The 21,989-nt window shown below is 44.5% G+C and overlaps 1 protein-coding gene across 5 annotated transcripts in view; it reads left to right on the plus strand.

Annotated features, from left to right (window-relative positions):
• Positions 1-21,989, plus strand: part of hipk3a (homeodomain interacting protein kinase 3a) — a 231,524-nt gene that overhangs the window by 168,589 nt on the left and 40,946 nt on the right. For all 5 annotated transcript variants that reach the window (XM_059976150.1, XM_059976154.1, XM_059976151.1 and 2 more), the window contains 2 exons: positions 20,510-20,629; positions 21,716-21,802. In XM_059976150.1, coding sequence (XP_059832133.1) covers positions 20,510-20,629; positions 21,716-21,802 — 207 coding nt within the window. The remainder of the gene's footprint in view (positions 1-20,509; positions 20,630-21,715; positions 21,803-21,989) is intronic.

Here is a 21,989-nt window from a genome sequence, read left to right on the forward strand (position 1 = left end):
CAGAGTTCTCAGTGAGACAACACCAACTGTTGGTATATGAAAGAATGCTGATATGAGAACCTTGTGTTGTAGTTCCCTCTAAACTGCGCATTGGAATGTTAAACCATTTGCATGAAGGACACCTGGGTATAGTCAAGAAGAAGAGTCTTGCCTAGAGTTATGTGTGGTGGCTGGAAATAGATAAGCAGATTGAAAACTTGGCCAAAAGCTGTTTGGGATGCCAAGAAGTTCAAAACGCACCCCCATGGGAACCATTACTCCTGTGGGAATGGCTGTCGTCACTATGGCAAAGAGTACATATTGACTTTGCTTGGCCATTCATGTGGACTCCATGATTCTGATTGCTGTGGATGCTCATTTGAAGAGGCTGGAGTTTATAGTAATGTAGTCAACCAAGTCAGCAAAGACAGTCTCCACTCTGAGGACTATCTTCTCTAGAACTGGCTTGTCAGAACAAATTGTGAGTGACAACAGACCACAATACACGTCAGAAGAATTCCGACTTCATGAAGAAAAGTGACATCAGACATTTCAAGTTAGTTCCTCACCACCCAGCAATGGATGGGTTAGCTGAAAGGTTTATCCAAACCTTCAAGAAGTCCATTAAAGTGATGGACAAGGAGGACATTTCTCTACAGCACAAGGTGGGCAATCTCCCTTTTGTGTATCCGAACTCTGTTCATGCAACGACAAATCAAACTCCTGCAATGCTGTTCATGAACAGGAATCTGAGATCTCACATAGACCTCCTGAAACCAGGGAAGCACAGTATAAACAATTCAGCCTGTTGCCAAGTGAAGCAGCAGGGAGATTGGACAGGAAGTCCTAGTGCGTGATTACCGAGAACACAAGAGGACACCCGGTACGATATCTACAAGAACTGGACCACTGATGTACACAGTGGGTGTTGGAGATCATACATGGAGACGTTAATGCGGACCAGATACTGGATGCTCATCCCAAAGAACACATCTTAGTCAATTGCATCCAACATGACAGACACATTACAGTCATCGGACAACAACGTGACATGGTAAACTGAGAATGTTATCTTAGACAAGACACCTGGCAAACCTGATGCTGCTTCACAGGTCTAGAGGCGTTATCCTGAAAGAAACAGAGCACCACCCAAAGGACTGAACCTTTAGAACAGTGAAGTTAGTTATGGACTGTTACTGTGAAAGCATGTTTTTTTGGAATATGGGTTTATGAAAGGGAAATTGAATGTTTTGTACATATACCGTTTTGTGTTGCATTAATCTAAAGGGGAGGCAGTGCTATGTAGGATCTATTTCTTTTAGAGCAATGCGCCCCCCCCCCCCAGCACTACATATTGATCTATAGTCTACGCATGCACATTGTTCTCTTTTTTGGTGCAATGTGAATACACCAGCTAAAGCCATCACGATGCGCATGCGTGCTATCATTTAATTGATATGTAATTGTGCACAGACAGAACAGCGATGCTTGACTTCCACATGAGCTCAACACTTTCTATGCCTGCTTTGAAAGAGAGAATGGAACTACAACTGGGAAGATCTTTGCTGCACCCGGTGACCCTGTGATCTCTGTCTCTGAGGCCAATGTTAGGCTGTCTTGAACCCTTGCAAGGTGGCAGCCCCCAACAGAGTAACTGATAAGTTTCTGAAAATTTGTGCCAACTGATTGGCGGGAGTATCCAAGGACATTTTCAACCTCTCACTTCTACGGGCAGAAGTTCCCATCTGCTTCAAAAAGGCAACAATTATACCAGAGACCTAGAAGAGTAGTGTGGGCAGCCTTCATGACTATAACCCAGTAACACTCACATCTATGTTGATGAAGTGCTTTGTGAGTTTGAGCATGGTTAGAATGAACTGTCTCAGCAAGGGCCTGGACCCACTGTAATTTGCCTATTGCCACACTAGGTCTACAGCAGACGCAATCTCACTGGCTCCTCACACGGCCTTAGATCACTCAGAAAATGCAAACACCTATGTCGTTAGGTGTTAACAGGTTGAGGCGAGGTAGGTTACAGGAAATATGTCAGTGAGGACCATGTTCTATACTGGGTGTCAGATGTGGGATGTCCAGGAGACTCTTAGCCTCCTGGACGGCCACATCTGTACCTGGTGCATCGAGCTACAGCTCCTTAGGGAACTAGAGATGCAGCTTGATGACCTTTGTCTGGTCAGGGGAGTGAGTAAGTAATAGAGAGAAGCTACAGGCAAGTAGTCACACTGGGGCCTTGGAAGGCAGATAAGTCGGTAACAGTCAGGAGAGGGAAAGGCAAGAGTCAGATATTAGAGGGTACCCATATGGATGTCCCCCTTAACAATAAGTATTTCTGTTTGAGTACTTTTTGGGGGGCCTGCCTACCTGGGGGAAGCAACAATGGCCACGTGTCTGCCTCAGTGTTTGGCCCTGTGGCTCAGAAGGGTAGGGAAAGGAAGAAGGCAGCAGTAATAGGGGACTCTATAGTTAGGGCGTCAGACAGGCAATTACTGCCTGTGCCATGCGACAGTGAGTATAGGAATAGAGTGAGGTGGAGGATAACTGCGTGGCTGAGGGATTGGAACCAAGGGGCAGGGATTCAGATTTCTGGATCATTGGGACTTCTTTTGGGATGGGCATGACCTGTACTAAAAGGATGGGTTGCACTTGAATCTGAAGGGGACCAATATCTTGGCAGGGAAGTTTGCTAAGGCTATTGGGGAGAGTTTAAACTAGAATTGCTGGGGTTTGGGAACTAAACTGAAGAAATGGAGGAAGGGGTGGTTGGCTCACAAATAGGAAAGCATGCAGGCAGTACGAGAGGGAGGATGAGGTAGGTGATAGAGAAGGGATATGCTCAGACTGATGGTTTGAGATGTGTCTATTTTAATGCAAGAAGCATCATGAACAAAGCGGACGAGCTTAGAGCTTGGATCAGTACTTGGAGCTATGATGTTGTAGCCATTACAGAGACTTGGATGGTTCAGGGGCAGGAATGGTTACTTAGAGTGCTGGGCTTTAGATGTTTCAGAAAGGACAGGGAGGGAGGCAAAAGAAATGGGGGAATGACACTGCTGATCAGAGACAGTGTTGGCTGCAGAAAAGGAGCAAGTCAGAGGGATTGTCTACTGAGTCTCTGTGGGTTGAAGTTAGAAACAGGAAGGGGTCAATAACTTTACTGGGTGTTTTTTTTTATAGACTACCCCATAGTAACAGGGACATCGAGGAGTAGATAAGGAGACAGATTCTGGAAAGGTGTAATAATAACAGGGTTGTTGTGGTGGGAGATTTTAATTTCCCAAATATTGATTGGCATTTTCCTAGAGCAAGGGGTTTAGATGGAGTTTGTTAGGTGTGTCCAGGAAGGTTTCCTGACACAATTTGTAGATACGCCTGCAAGAGGAGAGGCGGTACTTGATCTAGTATTGGGAAATGAACCGGGTCAGCTGTCAGGTCTCTCAGTGGGAGACCATTTTGGAGATAGTGATCACAATTCTACTTTCATAGCATTGGAGAGGGATAGGAACAGACAAGTTAGGAAAATGTTTAATTGAAGAAAGGGGAAGTAAGAATTATCAGGCAGGAACTTAGAAGTATAAATTGGGAACAGTTTTCTTTGGTAAATGTACGGAAGAAATGTGGCAAATGTTCAGGGGATATTTGTGTGGCGTTCTGCATAAGGACGTTCCAATGAGACGGGAAGGATGGTCGGGTACAGGAACCGTGGCATACAAAGGCTGTTGAAAATCTAGTCAGGAAGAAAAGAAAAGCTTATGAAAAGTTCAAAATGCTAGGTAATGATGGAGATCTAGAAGATTACAAGTCTAGCAGGAAGGAGTTTAAGAATGAAATTAGGAGAGCCGGAAGGGGCCATGAGAAGGCCTTGGCAAACAAGATTAAGGAAAACCCCAAAGCATTCTACAAGTATGTGAAGAGCAAGAGGATAAGGCGTGAGTGAATAGGACTAATCATGTGACAGTGGAAAAGTGTGTATGGAACCAGAGCAGATAGCAGAGGTACTTAATGAATACTTTGCTTCAGTATTCACTACAGAAAAGGATCTTGGCGATTGGAGGGATGATTTACAGTGGATTGTGGCTTGAGCATATAGACATTAAGAAAGAGGATGTGCTGGAGCTTTTGGAAAGCATCAAAAACACAAAGTACACTGCAGATGCTGGGGTCAAAGCAACATGTACAACGAGCTGGAGGAACTCAGCAGGTTGGGCAGCATCTGTGGAAACGAGCAGTGAACGTTTCAGGCCGAGACCCTTCATCAGGACTGAAGAGGGAGGGGGGCATAGGGCCCCTGCTCCCTCCCTCTTCAGTCCTGACAAAAGGTCTTGGCCCAATACGTTGACTGCTTGTTTCCACGGATGCTGCCTGACCTGCTGAGTTTGTCCAGCTTGCTGTATGTGTTAGAAAGCATCAAGTTGGATAAGTCTGCAGAACCGGACGAGATGTACCCCAGGCTACTGTGGGAGGCAAGGGAGGAGATCGCTGAGCCTCTGGCAATGATCTTTGCATCATCAATGCGGATGGGGGAGGTTCCAGAGGATTGGAGGGTTGCAGATGTTTTTCCCTTATTCAAGAAAGGGAGTAGAGATAGCCCAGGAAATTATAGACCAGTGAGTCTTACTTCAGTGATTGGTAAGTTGATGGGAAAGATCCTGAGAGGCAGGATTTATGAACATTTGGAGAGGCATAATATGATTAGAGATAGTCAGCATGGCTTTGTCAAAGGCAGGTCGTGCCTTACGAGCCTGATTGAATTTTTTGAGGATGTGACTAAACACATTGATGAAGGGAGAGCACGATAAGAAATACAGAGAAAGAATGTCCATTCCCTCTAAGTTCATGACCAGTGAGAAGGTGCTGTTGTTCTTGACTGAAGATAAGGAAGTTGTTCACGGCTCATTTAGATAAACCAGTTGAAACTACACCCTGGATTGTGTGCATGTATGTATTGTCTATTTGTTCATTCATTCATTTCGAAATACAGTGCGCAACAGATGTTTCTGGCTCAACGAGCTCCACCATCAAGCAACCCCCCAATTTAAATGAGCCTAATAACAGGACAATGTGCTGCTTTCCTGCTGGGTTCTAAACCAAGCTGATGTCCTTGAGTTGGCTTTGTGATGTCTTTCCCGCCATACAGAGCAGAATATTCCATTTATTTATTAATGGATATGTATAAATCTATATATGTTGTTTGCATACTGTATTTAAGGTAGATACTCTACTTGATTATTTTGTAATATTATTGTAACTACATTGTGGAGTGCATCACTAGTTCATATGTTGTCCTAAGTTAACTTTGTTGGTAATTAAAGATGGTATGTCCTTGTGCAAATTAAAAAGGACTTCTTTGCCTTCATTTAGTGGGGGGAGAGAGAGAGAAAGTGAGTGGTAGGGGATGCTGAAGGTTCACACTGGACAAGAATAAGTATGGAGCTATTATTGTGTTTACCTGTAGATATCATTTTGTAAATATTGGCATTTTCTTTTCACCAATGTTTGTAAGTGCGATTTTTTTTTACATGTCTAATAAACACCCTTGCACTAAAGTGCTAACAACTCCAGCCATTTTTTCTTTGGTCATAACCCACACATCTAACAAGTATGTACACCCACCTCCTTCCTGAGTCAGTGACCACTCTTTTGCTTTGCAGATATTGAAGGAAAGGTTTTTACAGTTAATTAACTTTATATATAAACATTTGTTTTTAAAAATATAGAACACTATGGAAGCCTGATAGAAAGAGCTACGGACTATGAGACTGTGTCACAAAAGGTATAGATAAGCCATAATTTTGCTTATGGCCTTACAGGAAAGGGTACAGAGACTGGAAAATTATAGCTACTTGAAGTAACTGCAAAAGCTACAGTTGTTTTCTTTGCTTCAGAGGAGGCTGGAGGAGAGTTAATTAAGGTGCATAAAATTGGGAGAATCCAGTCAGAGTAAATGGGAGGGAATTATTTCCCTTGGCAGAGGAGTCAAACACCAGGGGCAGAAGCTTATAGCTTTAGAGGGGAGGTGAGCTAACAAGGTTCCATCCAGAAGGTGGTAGGGGATTGAATCTCACCCCTGAACAGAAAGGCCTACAAAAAGTAGTGCTGGTTTTAAATTGTCCTGTGATTAGGTTAGGGTTAATTGGGTTTGTTGGGATTGCTGGGGTGGTGTGGCTCGACGGGCTGCAAAGACCTACTCTGTGCTGTACAGTGACCAGTCGACCGACTAACCAGTTCAGTTTTGGACTGTGGGAGGAAACCAGAGCACCCACAGGAAACCCATGCATTCATGGGGAGAACTCCTTACAGGCAGCACGGGAATTGAACTCCGAAGTCTGGAACCCCCACGCTGTAATAGCACTGCGTGAACCACTGCTGCACAGCCCCAGGGTAAGGTTGCACTTCTATAAAACACTAATTATTTGGAATATTGTGTTCAGTTCTGGTCACATTATAGGAAGGTTGGGGAAGCTTTAGAGATGGTGCAGAGGAGATTTACCTGGATGCTGACTAGACTAGAGAGCATGTCTTATGAGGTATGATTGGACCGAACTTGGGCTTTTCTCTTTGGAGTGAAGGAAGGTGAGATGTGGCCGGTTAGATGGTAAGAGGCAGTGGTTGTGTGGACTGCCAGAGACTTTCCCCAGGATGGAAATGGCTAATACAAGGGGTATTAAGGTGATTGTTGGAAAATATAGGGGGGTAATTGCCAAAGGTTAAGTTTTTTAAATAGAGAGTGGTGAGTGTGTGAAAAACCGTGCTGGAATGGTGGTAGGGCCAATACATTGGGGACTTATAAGAGACTTAGATAGGTACATGGATGATAGAAAAATGGGGGGCTTTACAGGAGGGAAGGGATAGATCATCTTAGAGTTGGTTATAAACTTGACACAACATCTGTGCTGTAATATTCTTTGTCCCATGCATGGCGTCCTTTGTTATATCTTTGAATAATTCATGACACACATCAACTCTTCATTGAAACCCCACTTCAGTGTGAGTGGTCTATGTCGCTCATGGGTCTCCAGCTCATTGCAAGGGTGATGTCAAATCACACCTTGCTCATCATAATTGTGGCAGTATAGTGGCATGATGGTTAGCGTAATGATATTTGCAGCGCCATGACCCAGGTTGAATTTGCACTGCTGTCTGGAAGGAGTTTGTACTTTCTCCCTGTGACTGCATGGGTTTCCTGCAGGAGCTCCGGTTTCCTCCTTAACCCCAAAACGTACTGGTTAGTGGGTTAATTGGGCACATGGGCATAATTAGGCAGGATCTTTAAGCAAATAAATAAATAATGTCTTCCCTGCAAGAAGAATCATCACAGGTAGGGATAGGATTTGTAGGGGTGTGTTATGCATGCACAAACTGGGTTTGAGATAAAATTGTTATGCTGTACAGGAGAATTTTTAGGCTGTGATAAAAATGCAAGTTTGTTTTCCTAATCTGGTTAACTGCTTTTCCGAATGGGCTATGCAGTCAGGAGACTGTTAGCAGCTGCAGTAATGACGGCAACTTCAGGAAATACTTACAACCCAAAAGCTAAGTACCTGTTTGACTAAGCTGTTAGTATCGGTGCTGTAAATATTTCTGTCTTCTGCTAGGAATTCTTTTCATTTGCAGCCAGGCCAGTGTCCTGCTTGTCTGGAAAATTAGTGAAAATGTTATTTCTGGCAGGAAAGGGCCAACTTATCCAAGTGTTAAATCCCTCCTCTGATCAAAAATGGAAAGTTTGGTCCCTGGTAGCTATTAAAGTAACTTAAAGTAAGTTTGAGCCCTGCTATAGGTTGTTTTAAAAAGAGTGTGCATGAGAGAGAGTGAGAGAGATGCACATAGACACAACCATATACATATACACATGTAAATACTCTCTCTCTCACACACACACACACACACACACACACACACACACACACACACACAGACACACACACACACACACACACACACACACACACACACACACACACACACACACACACACACACACCCCCCCCCCCCCCCCCCAGTACTCTTGTTTACACTCTGCTCAGAAAATGCCATAAATGGATGAGGGCACTGTTGTGATTCCTCACTGTGACCTTCTGAGGCCTCTAATACATGAACCTGAGCCAAGCTGCTTGGCCAGTTACTGCAGGATCCTCTCTGCTCTGTGTAAATGTTCCGCACCACACTAAGTGCCAGAATTCAAAGCCTTCCCCGAAGAGCCGAGCAAGTGCCCTCTGTTTCAGAGCGGAATGCACGTCCTTTTCGTCCTACAAGTGCTTTGCTTGGGCAATACACGCACACACACACACAAAATGAGGGGAGGAACTCAGCAGCTCCAACAGCTCCTATGGAGGGAAATGATCATTTGAAAATTCAGATCGAGGCCCTTCATCAGGAGGGCATCTTAAAACGGTGCCATCCATCAGTAAGGACCTCCGTCACCCAGGAACCTGCTCTCCTCTCAATCCTACCATCAGAGAGGAGAAACCTGAAGATACCTTTTAGGGACAGCTTCTTCACCACCACCATCAAATTCTTGAACAGATTATGAACCAACCCATGAACACCACCTGACTATTTATTGATTTATTTAGCAATCTAGTGTGGAATAGGCCCTTCTGGCCCAACGAGCCTCACAATCCAGCAACTGGCTTATTTAACGCCACCCTAATCAGGGGATAGTTTACAATGACCAATTGACCAACAAACCAGAACATCCTTGGACTGTGAAAGGAAATGAGCACCTGAAGAAACCCACACGCTCACGGGCAGAGCACTCCAAACTCCGATTCCCAGGATGCAATAGTGTTACACTAACTGCCACACTACTGTGATGTTCCTGTATCTTGGTACACAAAACTCATGCAGTCAAGGAGAGAACATCCAAATTCCTTACAGCGGCACTGAAATGGAACTCACAAATCCGAAAGCCTTGAGCTGTGATAGCATCACACTAACTGCTGTGCTACCACGGTGCAACTAAGTTTCTTTGTTCTCTTTATGTTCTACTTATTTAATTTATCTCATAAATTTCTTACTGTAATTTATAGATTTTTATGTATTGCACTGTCCTGCCATAAAATAACAGCTTTCATGACATACACAAGTAATATTAAGCCAGATTCTGGCTCTGTCTAAAGATTGGCCCTGTGAAGGAGTCTGGTTGGTGACCCTCTCCACTAGCTCTCCAATCCCCTTGGTCATTCTTAAGTGCCAAGCAGTAAATCACAAAACCCAAGATATCTGGACTGGAATTGCACCCTCCTGTCATCCAGCAGTCTTAAGGCCTCCTGTGCCAAAATAGGCTCTCATTACCTCACACCAGCAGAAGGTATTTTTAAACAAGCCCTCGTTCTCATCTGACACTCTCCACTTTCACTTGGACAGAGAAAAAACAGCTCCAGGCGAAGAGAAGCTACGTTTGTTAAAGCTGTGCCTGTGTAGGAAATTTCCACAGAGTTTCAGTATCAGAATCAGGTTTACTATCACTGGCATATGTCATGAAATTTTAAATACGAGAAAGTCTGCAGTTGCTGTAAATCCAAAGCAACATACACAGTTTGCTGGAGGAACTCAGCAGGTCAAGCAGCATCTGTAAAAATGAGTAAACAGTCAACATTTTGGGCTGAGACCCTTCTTCAGGACTGGTCAACTGTTCATTCATTTCCATAAATACTGTCTGACCAGCTGAGATCCTCCAGCATTTCGTGTATGTTGTCATGATATTTGTTGTTTTGCAGCCCATTACAGTATGATACATAAATGAAAATACTTTAAATTACAATAAGAAATATATATTGAAAATATTAAATTAAATAAACAAGACAAGTGTAAAATAAATACATTCACTGTCCATTCAGAAATCTAATGACAAAGAGGAAGAAGCTGCTGGTAAAGAATTGAGTGTGTGCCTTTAGGCTCCTGTACCACCTCCTTGATGGCATGTCCTGGGTGATGACTGTTGTCACCTTTTTGAAGTGTTGTCTTTTGAAAATGTTCCCAATGTTGGAGAGACTGGTGCCTATCATGGAACTGGCTGAGATTGCAGGTCACTGCAGCTTTTTCTGATCCTGTAGTGACCCTTCCATACCAGGTGGTGAAGCAACCGCTCTTCATGGTATATTTGTAGAAATTTCCGAGGGCCTTCAGTGAACTTCAAACTGCTTACCCTTTCCACGTCTGATTCCTCAATGAGGTCTGTGACATTCAAATTCTCATGGAGGGCACATTGAATGCTCTTCATGGTACATCTGTAATAATTTGCACGAGTCTTTGGCGTTGTATCAAGTTGCCTCAAACTCCTGCTGAAGGTTAGCCACTTTTTAGCCATCTTTGTAATTGCATCAAAATGTTGGGCCCATGATGGATCTTCAGTGATGTTGATGAGATGTCTTTCAGTTTGTTGATTGTGTTTTGATGTTGTGATTATAATTGCACAGAAAAGTGAGATCATTTCAGATTGGATCTAAATCTATCATGGAACGTAGAAGAGCACAGAAGCAGGCTCTTTGGCCCAGAATGTACTTGAGCTAATGACACCCGATTCAATTTCAAATTCAGATTCACTTTTTTATCACGTACATTGAAGCATACAGTGAAATGTGTTTTTTGTGTTAACAACCACACACTGCAAGTGTTGCCTCACATTCTGACCCCAACATAGCTTTTCCACAGTGTTCAGCAGAGCAAAATAAGCAGCAATAACAACACAACAAAACAAAACAACATCAATATAAGCCCCTTGCCAACTCACCCACCCATTTGTGATAGGCACTAGTCTCTCCAGCATCGGGGACACTTTCAAAAGACAACACTTCAAAAAGGTGGTAGGTGATGGGCCTCCAACCTCAAGACAGACTGCCTTCAGGCCTCTAGACCTTGGCCCTGGACTCTCAGACATTGAGCCTCCATCCTCTGGTACCTGGCATGGACTCGGGCTTCGAGCTTCCAGACTTGTCAAATTCAGGCTCGCTCCTCCATACCCGCTGACTTCAACCATCACCTTTGCCTTTGGAATTTGCTGACCTCTGGGTATCGACCACATGACCCGCTGATCACGGGTTTGACTTTCAAGTTACAGATGTTTGACATTGGTGTTTTGGGGAGTCACTGGCCCTCATGGCTCCTTCGGACCTCTACCTAATCCCTTCCACTGTGTGTGGTCCATGTCCCTCCATTCTCTGAATATTCATGTGCCTATCTAGGATCCTGTTCAATGCCTCCATCATATTTGTCTTCACCACCACCCAGGCAAGGCATTCCAGGCACCCAGAACTCTCTGTGTAAAAAGAACTTATTCCACACATCTCCTTTGAACTTCCCTCCTCTCACCTTAAATGTCTGCCTTCCAGTATTAGACATTTTGACCCGAGGGGAAATGCACTGGCTGTCTACCTGTACCTTTGATAATTTTATATACCTCTATCAGGTCTCCCCACAACCTCTGCTGCTCCAGAGAAAACAACCCTAGTCTGTCCAATGTCTCCTTGTAGTTCATATCATCTAATTGAGGCAGCATCTTGGTCAACTTTCCAAGGCCTCCATGTCCTTCCTATAATGGGGTGACTAAGGCTCGCAAATCACAATTAGATGTATTATCACTGACAATCGTAACATGAAATTTGATGTTTTGCAGCAGTCGTAATGTAAAGAGGGTTTCTTTTTTGTTAACTAGCAGGAATGCTAATTTACTGATAACGAGAATGGTATTCCTTTGTAAACCAAATGGGGATTAATGTTCTTTCTTCTGAGTCTGTAAGCTTTTGTTGACGGGCTTTTGGGCAGATCGGCGCGAGGGGGTCGAGAGAGAGGACACAATGCTCTAAGCTGGGCGAGGATCGGACCCCAAAGGGGGGTCCGAGGCCGGGAGATTCTCCGAGGAGGGGGGGGGGATGAAGCTAGATGTGCTTGGTTGACCACTCGGAGGGTCCTGAGCTGTTTGGAGAGTCGAGGAGTTCGGAGGGGAGCGAATGGTGGCCAGAAGACTTCAGAAATTGAGCTCCAACGGCTGTGCACGAAGTGGTTTGGACTTTGATATTGGCGCCTTTTCTTTAATTTTCTCTTCATATATACTGTATCGTTATTAATCACTTAGTTATAGTAACCTTTATAAATTGTACTCATTTAATCGCATATGGTGTACTGTCTGTTTTTGGGCGAGGCGGGGACATCACACAGCATCCACACCAGCTGATTACCCAGTTTGGCGGGGCCGAAGGCTGCTCCCCCTAGACAAGAACGAGCTGAGCGAGCCTGAGGCGACCCAAGGGGTTACATTGTGGGGTACTCGTCCGGGGTTGATTTCTGTGGAAGCTGTGTGATCACCCTCTTTAAATTGTGTCTGCGGCGAAGAGCTGGTGTGCCTTTGTGGGTGTGTGATTGCTGGTTATCGCTGTGTGTGTGTTGGGTGGGGTGGTTCCTGTTGGCTGATGAAATGGTGGTGGGACCATGGGTTGTCCGTACTGTTTGGAGGGTGAGGAGTGACAGGTTGGGATGTTTCAGCAGTGGTGAGCTCCGTCCGGTTGTTGGAATAATGTCCAGTCCTAAAGGGGCAGAGCGGACCCCTCAGTTGTTGGGTGAGTGGCAGTACTTGGCTGAGGGAAAGCGACAGGGACGGGTTGAAAGTTTGAGTAGACGGGCTGGTGACTTTGTTAGAACTGTCGGGCGCAATTACCTCGGAGTGACCGCTGCCAGTTCTGGGAAAGTGTGGGAAAATGCGTGTGGTTTGACTGGAAGTCAAATGCCGCAGCTGGGGGGCTTATCATATCCGTGGCAGGAGATTGGTGGGAAGTTTTTAGGGTATCCCTTTTTGCCTAGGGGGGCAGATAAATTGCTTGTGGTGCCAAGGGGATCTGTCAAGGGGATCAGTTGTTCCGTTGATTCGAGAGGTGTCGGGAAACTTAGAGGAGGCCCAGTGGGGGAACGGCTTGGAGTCTCTGGGGGAGCACGTTCCCAGCAATGTACCAAGGAACTCCCGAAAGGAACAGACCCTATTCCTGAAAGCTTAGAGGGGCCACGCGCACAGGTGTTGTTACGGATGGATGGAAAAGTTAAAGCCATCCTCGGCACCGGGGCGCCGGTGAAGTTGCTGTACAGTTTGTTTCATAACCGTTATTGGAAGCATTTACCCTTGACGACATTGAGGACACTGGAGATTCGGGGTACCAGTGCCGGTGATTATCCAGCCAACAGTTGTTGGTCAGTGAAAATGGAGTTCTTAGAGGCAAATGTGGAGGAGTCTGAGGTTCATGAATCGTTAATGCTGATGTGTCCGGACCCTGTTGAGACGGGCAGCGTTTCTGTTCTAGAGAGAACCAAAATCCTGCTGGTGCGCTTGGGAGCCTACCCGGAGGAGGCGGGTGAGCGCTGTTTGGAGGCATTGTCGATGCACCCAGGGTTTCGAGCTGCTTGTGCGGACGTGTGTAGCAGCATTGGGCTGATACCGAATTCAAACAAGAGCCAGTGGCGGTACGGCCTGGGGAAGTATCTGAGGGTGAGACCCTCTTAGTGGACGCTGCGAAATACCACGAGGGAGCGGAGTTGACTGCTGAAGACACCTCGGAGAGAGAGAGGTTGCGGCGACTGGCCCCTGAAGCCGTGGAAGACGTAGGCAGTGTGTGTATGGATTATATTGCGTTGAAGAGGCGCACTGTCAGTGACCAGAATATGGCCCTGAGGGCCAGAGAGGCGATGGCCTGTCTGAGTGGTGTGAAGTGGTTTAAGGTGCTGGATCTGAGGAGTGGATGTTGCCAGATCCCGATGAGTGGGGCCAACAAGGAGAAGACGGCCGTTATAAATTCCCTAGGAGTCTTCGGGTCCGAAAAGATGCCACAGGGCATATCTGGAGCCCTTGCAACCTTCCTGCTGGGCAGGTGGAAGACCATAGGGGATGTGGAGGCGTTTGGAGTTTTGGTGTATGTGGATGATCTCTTGGTGTTTGGATTTGCCTCAGGAGAATATGAAGTGAAGTCGTTGCAGGAGCAGCTGAGAACTACCGAGTTAAAGTGTTTTCGGGACACGTGCCAGGGCTGGCGAAGGTCGCAGCTCGTGAGTGACTGTCTCTACGGAATCAAGTTTGAAATGAAGACGGAGAGACTGGAGAAAGCGATCTGGAACCAGTCGGAAGACTTACAAGTTGGAGAGAATGAAGAAAGTTGTGTGACTGAGGGTAATAGCAAACTGAGAACCCGGAGAGGGGAGTTTGCGGAGGTGAAGAAATTACAGACGAATCTCAGAAGAGAGAAGCGGAAGCTTGAAGGGAACCTGAAGATGACCATCGACAGTTCAAATGAAGTGCAAAACCTGAAAGTTGATCTGGAAGAAGTCATGAGGAAGAAAAAGCTGGAGAGAAGTGCAGTGAATACTGAACAGGAGGCTGAAGAGACTGCGGGAGCAGTGCAGGCCACGTGTTTCCATTTGGAGAAGATCAAACAGCAGCTACCGATCACAGGAATGAGGAAGAATACAGATTCGATGGATGATGTGCTGGATGTGTGGTACATGCTGCCTTTTGCTGACTTTCCCTCGATTGAGGAAGAGTCCTTTGGCCCTTCTCCCATTGAGTCAGGTGTAGCGGGGAGGGTTAGCTGTGTGCAGTGTGGGGCATGAGTGAGAGGTTGAGAGAGGAGTTGGTAGTGGGCCCAAGGTATCCCCAGTTGTGTCCGAGCCTGAAGGGTTTAGGTGAGGGGGTATGGAGGCCTCAGAAGGGTTAGGGAACTCCCAGATAGTTGGCCTAAGTAGCGCCTGAGGAACAGGGCGTGAGGGTTACTGTGTGGGGAGGAGATGTCACTGTTTGTGCTTGGGTTACGGTGTGTTGGCAGGAAAGGTGGCGAGTTATTTAGTAGTCATGAGGACATGACTTTTATTTGGTGGAGGGAGAGTGTAAAGAGGGTTTCTTTTTTGTTAACTAGCAGGAATGCTAATTTACTGATAACGAGAATGGTATTCCTTTGTAAACCAAATGGGGATTAATGTTCTTTCTTCTGAGTCTATAAGCTTTTGTTGACGGGCTTTTGGGCAGATCGGCGCGAGGGGGTCGAGAGAGAGGACACAATGCTCTAAGCTGGGCGAGGATCGGACCCCAAAGGGGGGTCCGAGGCCGGGAGATTCTCCGAGGAGGGGGGGGGGGATGAAGCTAGATGTGCTTGGTTGACCACTCGGAGGGTCCTGAGCTGTTTGGAGAGTCGAGGAGTTCGGAGGGGAGCGAATGGTGGCCAGAAGACTTCAGAAATTGAGCTCCAACGGCTGTGCACGAAGTGGTTTGGACTTTGATATTGGCGCCTTTTCTTTAATTTTCTCTTCATATATACTGTATCGTTATTAATCACTTAGTTATAGTAACCTTTATAAATTGTACTCATTTAATCGCATATGGTGTACTGTCTGTTTTTGGGCGAGGCGGGGACATCACACAGCATCCACACCAGCTGATTACCCAGTTTGGCGGGGCCGAAGGCTGCTCCCCCTAGACAAGAACGAGCTGAGCGAGCCTGAGGCGACCCAAGGGGTTACAGTAATGTATTGTGCAAAGACATAAAATTATGTATAGTTCATAAATCTGATGGTGGAGGGGAAGAAACTATTGTTTTGTACAGGAGCTTGAAAACCCACAAGTCACTGAGTGTGCATCTTCAGGCTCCTGTACTTTCTTCCTGATGGTAATAACATAAAGAGGGCATGTCCCAAATGGTGAGGACCCTTAGTGACGGATGCCACCTCTTGAAGATATCTTAATTGCAGGCAAGGTTGTGCCTGTGATGGAGTGCGCTGAGTCTACAACCCTGTGCAATTATGTGCTTTTGAGCCTCCATAACAGCCTGTGATGCAGTCTCAGAATACTCTCCACCGACCGTCTGGAGAAGTTTGTACGATGTTATGGTGATTGAATCTCCTCAAGTTCCTAATGAAGTAGAGCCACCGGGGTGCCCTCTTCATGATTGCATCAATGTGTGGGCCCAGGATAGATTTTTAAAGATGCAAGAACTTGAAGCTGTTCGCCATAACGGAAGTTTTACAAAGCCACAGCATGATAGTGTTATGACAGTGTGTTTTATTTTTTCATGGAATATTTTTTGAGTGGTATAGAATTTGATCCTTGCCACCTGGTGACTTTTCACTAGATACAAGAATGTAGATCTCTTCCAAAGCAACTGAGATGAATAATAGAGATATAGAGTGGCATACTGAAGAAGAAACACAGCAGCAAGGGTCACACGAATAAGAGGAGAAAGTATATCCAATTAGTCTCATTTTCCTGAATCCCTACATAGCTCAGCAGATTTTCCCCTTTTCCACTTTCCATGTACTATATGGGCGGCATGGTAGTGTAACGGCTCATGTAGTGCTTTACTGTGCCAGCGATCAGGGGTTCAATTCCTGCCACTGTCTATAAGGAGTTTGTACATTCTCCCCATGACTATGAGGGTTTCTTCTGGGTGTTCCAGTGTGAGCCCACATTCCAAAGATATACAGGTTAGTAAGGGTTGAAAGCATACTGTGTTGGTGCCAGAAGCATGGCGACACTTGCAGACTGCCTCCAGCGCATCCTCGGACTGTGTTGGTCGTTGATGCAATTGGCATGTTTCACTGAGTGTTTTGATGTATTTGTGATAAATAGAGCTAATCTTTATATTTAATTGAAACTGCTTCTGCTCAGCAATGTGTTTTAGATCTTTCTTCTTCATCTCTTAATTTTGAGCATCTTCCATCAAATTTTCTGTGATCTTCAAACAAAACCAAAATAGAAATACGCAGTGGTCAGGCAGCATCGGTAGAGAGAGTAAAAAAAAACCCACTGGACAGCTTGAGGAAGAATTTGGAGACCAAGAAGTTCACTGATATTTTGGCAAAACCTTAAAAAACCAAGAGGAATTTGACCCTCACCAATTATTATCAAGGCAGCAAGGAAAGCATCCTATTTGGATACATCATGGATTGGTACACCCTGACCACAAGAAACTACAAAACCAGCTCAGAACATCACAGAAACCAGCCTCCCCTCCACAGACTCTGCACTTCTTACTGCTTTGGTAAAGCAAACTGCGTAATTAAAGTCCCACCCAGTCCGGCCATTCTCTATTCTCCCCCTCCCACTGGGCAGAAGATAAAAAAAGTTTGAAAGCACATGCCATCATGCTCAAGAACAGCTTCTACCCTGCTCTTGTAAGAATATTGAACAGTTCCCTAGTATGATAAGACGGACTTTTGACCTCACAATCTACCTTGTTGTGACCTTGCACCTTACTCTCTGCCCTGCTCTGCAGTTTCTCTGTAATACTGTATTCCTCATTGTTTTACCTTGATCTACCTCAAGTCAATTCAGTTCAAGTTCAGTTATCATTGAATCATACATGAATACCCATGAATACAGCCAGACAAGACAGCACTTCTCTTGGTCCAAGGTGCAAAACACAGTACCAACAGTTACACACAGTACAAAGCATACGTAGCACACACAAGATAGCAAACACATGCAAGATAACAGTGAAATACAGCCATGCAAAAAAGAACAGTCCAGACCCTGAGTCCATGAATGCTGCAGAAATCTGCTGTCAACTACAATACATCTCGCCTTCTGCTGAGCAAATACTGGGGGGCAGCATCAATTCCAGCCTGGACCTTTTGCACCCGGTGGAGAACACTGGTTTCGATGTAATGAATTAACCTGTATGGACAGTGTGTAAAACAGGTTTTGCTCTGTACTTTGGCATACATGATAATATTTTTTTAGTAGGGGAAAGGCAGGTAGGTGGAGCTGAGTCCACAGCCATATCAGCCATTGAATGGTGGAGTAGGTGCCACGGGCTGTTTGGCCAACTCCTGCTCTTATTTCTTATGTCCTTATGTAACCAATTTACCAATTTAAAAACATCAAAAAAAAATCAAACCATGTGAGCTACACGAGTGCTGAATCTGTTATCCATCTTCATCTTTTATATCAGAACAAAATAGCTTCATTCCTTCTCAAAGTAATTTTGTTCCAAATTACCTCAGCAAGGCAGAGTTACTGCCTTATTAGTTGAAAGTGCTTTCAAGTAAAAATGGAATAATTCAGCTTGAATCAGGTTTTCCATAACCTGAAAACCTTTTTTTATCCTTTTAATGGAAGCTTTTCTTTGTAATTTTTTTTATTTCATGGTGGCCAGGGAGAGGGCTGAGCCATTAAGGAAGGAACTTGGAAGGAAAGCTATTTGAAAATTGATAATGCGGGCTTGAAACAGAGAGATGCAGACTTGATTTCATGATTTATTGAGTTTAGGTGACGTAAATCAATGATGAGATCATCCTTGGCACAACCTTGTTTCTGGCACCACTATTTTATGCCTTAAAATGTTAATCTTGTGCACTGCTCATTTAACAAAAGCACTTTGAACTGAGGTTGCTGTTCTGTGGAGGCAGCACGAGATATGGCAAGTAGTGCTGCTCTGTGAAGCTCCAAGCTCCCAGGTTCAGTCCTGACCTTGGAATCTGCCTGTGTGGAATTTGCACCTTCTTTCTGTTACCTTATGGGATCCATGCAACATAAGAGAAGAATTAGGCTGTTCAGCCCCTCAAGTTTGCTCCATAAGACATAGGACCAGAATAAGGCCATTTGGCCAACCAGGTGTGCTCTGTCATTCCATCATGGCTGATTTGATATCTCTCACATCCATATTCTCCTGCCTTCTACCCGGAACCTTTGACGCCCTGACTAATCAAGAACCTATCAATCTCTGCTTTAGATATATCCATTGACTCTCTCCACACCTGTCTGTAACAGTGAATTCCACAGATATGCCACCCTTTGGCAAAAGAAATTTCCCTACAAATGTTCCGGTTGTCTCCCACAGAAGTGGAACATGGTGATTTAATTGGCCACTATAACTTTACCCAACTATGTACAGAGTGATTAAGATTAGCTTTATTTATCACATGTACATCAAAGCATATGTTGAAATGTATCACTTGTGGTATGCTGGGAGCAGCTGGTAAGCATCGCTACGCTCCTAGCTCAAATTTAGCACACCTATAACTTACTAACCCTAAACTGTACATCTTTGGAATGAGGCAACCCACGCTGTCATGGAGAGAATGTACAAGCTCCTTACAGACAGCAATGGGAGTTGATGGAAAGGTGAGGAGAATTAAATAAAAATTAATTTTATTGTAACAATGTACGATAGTCAGTGCAGGCTGAAGGGCTTTGTTTCTATGCTCTTCGACACAATGACAGAAGCTACTTTGTGAACAGCAAGAATCCACGAGCAGCATTTGGGTTGGCTCAGGGCAAAACTTGTCAGGCTAAGAAACCATATTTCTGCCCTGCTCCGAAAGGTAATGTGCAATCTTGTTTTGTGTCCTTAGTTACAGAAACTTGCAAACACAGCCTTGAAAATAATTCAGACGACGTGTAGCTCATGTGGTTGATGGTTGGGTTGAGTTGGAGACACGCACTGACAACGTTTCCTCACATGGTGATGAAACGGTTGCAAGAAAATTGCCAAGATTGGAGAACAACTCAACCCAACCAAGCATGGCCTTGTTTAACATCTGAGAGTGGGGCTTCTGGGTGGAAGAAGCTTTCTCAGAATTACATTCTCAGTCCTTTGCAAATATCAGAGGATCTGTATTGGGACCAGCAGGTACGTGCCATCACAAAGAAGGCACAACTTTATTAGAACTCTTATTTTCCTAGAAGTTTGTGTAGATTCAACATGTCATCTAACTTGACAAACTCATATAGATGCACAGTGAAGAGTATCCTGACTGGTTGCATCATGGCCTGGTATAGAAACTCCAATGTCCAAGAAAAGTGAAGTCTATAGAAAGTAGATGGTCAAAGTCACTTGGATCACATTTCTTCCCATTCTGATGTTTGGTATGAACAACAATTAAACCTCTTGACCATATCTGCATTAACTTGCAGGTCTATAGGTGTACCCAATAAAGTGGCACTGAATGTTTTTGTGTCTGTGTGTGTTTAATGCTTTGGATTACTGGTTGTACGTGTCTAAGGTTCTCAGATGGTGCTGTTTGGAAACAAGTTCAGGGATTTGGACGCAGTGATGTGGGGAGCAGCACTGAACCAGTGAAGGAAATAAGCCTTTTCCGATGAAGTCCTTTATCCACTGTTGACACTTTGTACACATTGCACCAGGCAGATACGTTAGCGACATTTAAGAGACTCTTACGTTCAAGTTTAGGTTCAGATTTATTTATCACATGTACATTGAAACAGAGAGTGAAATGTGTTGTTTGTGTCAACTGCCATACATTCCAGTGCCCATTTAGCATGCCCACAACATTCAACAGAACAACACAGAACACATCAGAATGGAACATAACAATCAACAAAACAAGCCCCTTTCCTCTCCCACTCATACAGACAGCCCTCCAGGCTTCGGCCATTGGGCTTTGAGAACTATGTAGGAGGGAAGCTCTAGATTGATCTTGAAGCAGGTTAACAGGTTAGCACATCATCGTGGGCCAAAGGGCCTTTAATGTTCTATTTTCTGTAAGTAGCCAATTAAACGATTAGTGATTTTCTTTCAACCCACAGATACGTTATATTTCTCAAACACAAGGATTACCAGGAGATCATTTACTAAATGTTGGGACAAAAACGACGCGGTTTTTCTCCAGAGAAACCGACGGAGCATATACAGGGTGGAAAATGAAGGTACTTTTTGAATTTGTTAAACTTGTTATCACATCTAAAGGTTTATTTCCAGTGAGGTGCATTTTGTTTTCTTTAGTTCCTGTTTTATTTGGTGCGTTCCTTTGACTAAAACTCATGCCATGTGTTGTTTCTCACCCAATATGTTTCTCTGTGTCACAAGATATCAATGGGTAATTTTTTGTATTATAGCTCAGACCCAGAGTTTGAATTGATTAAAGGGAGAAAAAGACATAAGCTTTTCTGTCACATACATCATGTTGTTTTGTGTCAATGAACAACACAGTCTGAGGATTGTACTGTGGGTAGACCGCAAGTGTTGTCACGCTTCCAGTGCCAACGTAGCATGCCCACAATTTACTGACCTGAACGATTTAGAAAGTGGGAGGGATGCGGAGCATCTGGAGGAAACCCACGTGGTCACAGGGAAAACGTACAAGTTCCTTACTGGCATCGAATCCCAACATTACAGATGGCATTGGAAATCTTTACGCTGACTGCTATACGACCATGCCATTTAATTGTAATTAATTGGCATCAAAGCCTGATGTCTGGTCCCTACATCAGCTCATCTATTTCCAATTTACCATTTGCTGTCAGAAAATCTTCTGACAGCAAAGCCACTGTGTGGACAGAGTGGTTTGGAAAAAAAAGCTTTTGGTACATTGCCCTTCTTAAATCAGAGTATTTAGTGCAGGAGTTGGGATGTTATGTTGAAGTGTATAAGATGATGGTTAGGCTAAATCTGGAGTATTGCGTACAGTTCTGATCACCTACTTACAGGAAAGATATCAATAAGATCGGAAGATTGCTGAGAAAATTTAAAAGGATGTTGCTGGGACTTGAGGACCTGAGTTATGGGTTCACTTGGACTAAGTCCTGATGAAGGGTATCGACCTGTAACATCGACTGTCCTTTTCCCGTTATAGATGCTGCCAGCCCACTGAGCTCCTCTAGCATCTTGCATTTTGATTCAAGTTTCCAGCATCTGCAATCTTATATAAAGTCAATTAACTGAGAAAGAAAACTGATGTGGGTGGATTTTCCCTCTATCAAACAAGTCATACATTCCTCTTTTTCTTTTCTCAGACTCCAGAAGAGCACGAAACGGAAACAGGAATGAAGTCGAAGGAAGCCAGAAAGTATATCTTTAGTAGTTTGGATGATATAGCGCACGTAAGTCACAGAATCATTGAGATAGGTCCTTTTGACTGTCCTCCACAAAAATGGTGATGTCTGTTACTTGAATCCCATTTGCCCGTGTTAGGCACAGGTTCCCTCCTCTCCAGGTACCTGACCAAATGTCATTTAAACATAGTCAAAGTTATTCTCTCTTCTCCCCTCTTTCATCACGCAGAAGACA

Source organism: Hypanus sabinus, chromosome 7 (assembly GCF_030144855.1).
Source record: "Hypanus sabinus isolate sHypSab1 chromosome 7, sHypSab1.hap1, whole genome shotgun sequence".
Lineage (NCBI taxonomy): Eukaryota > Metazoa > Chordata > Chondrichthyes > Myliobatiformes > Dasyatidae > Hypanus > Hypanus sabinus.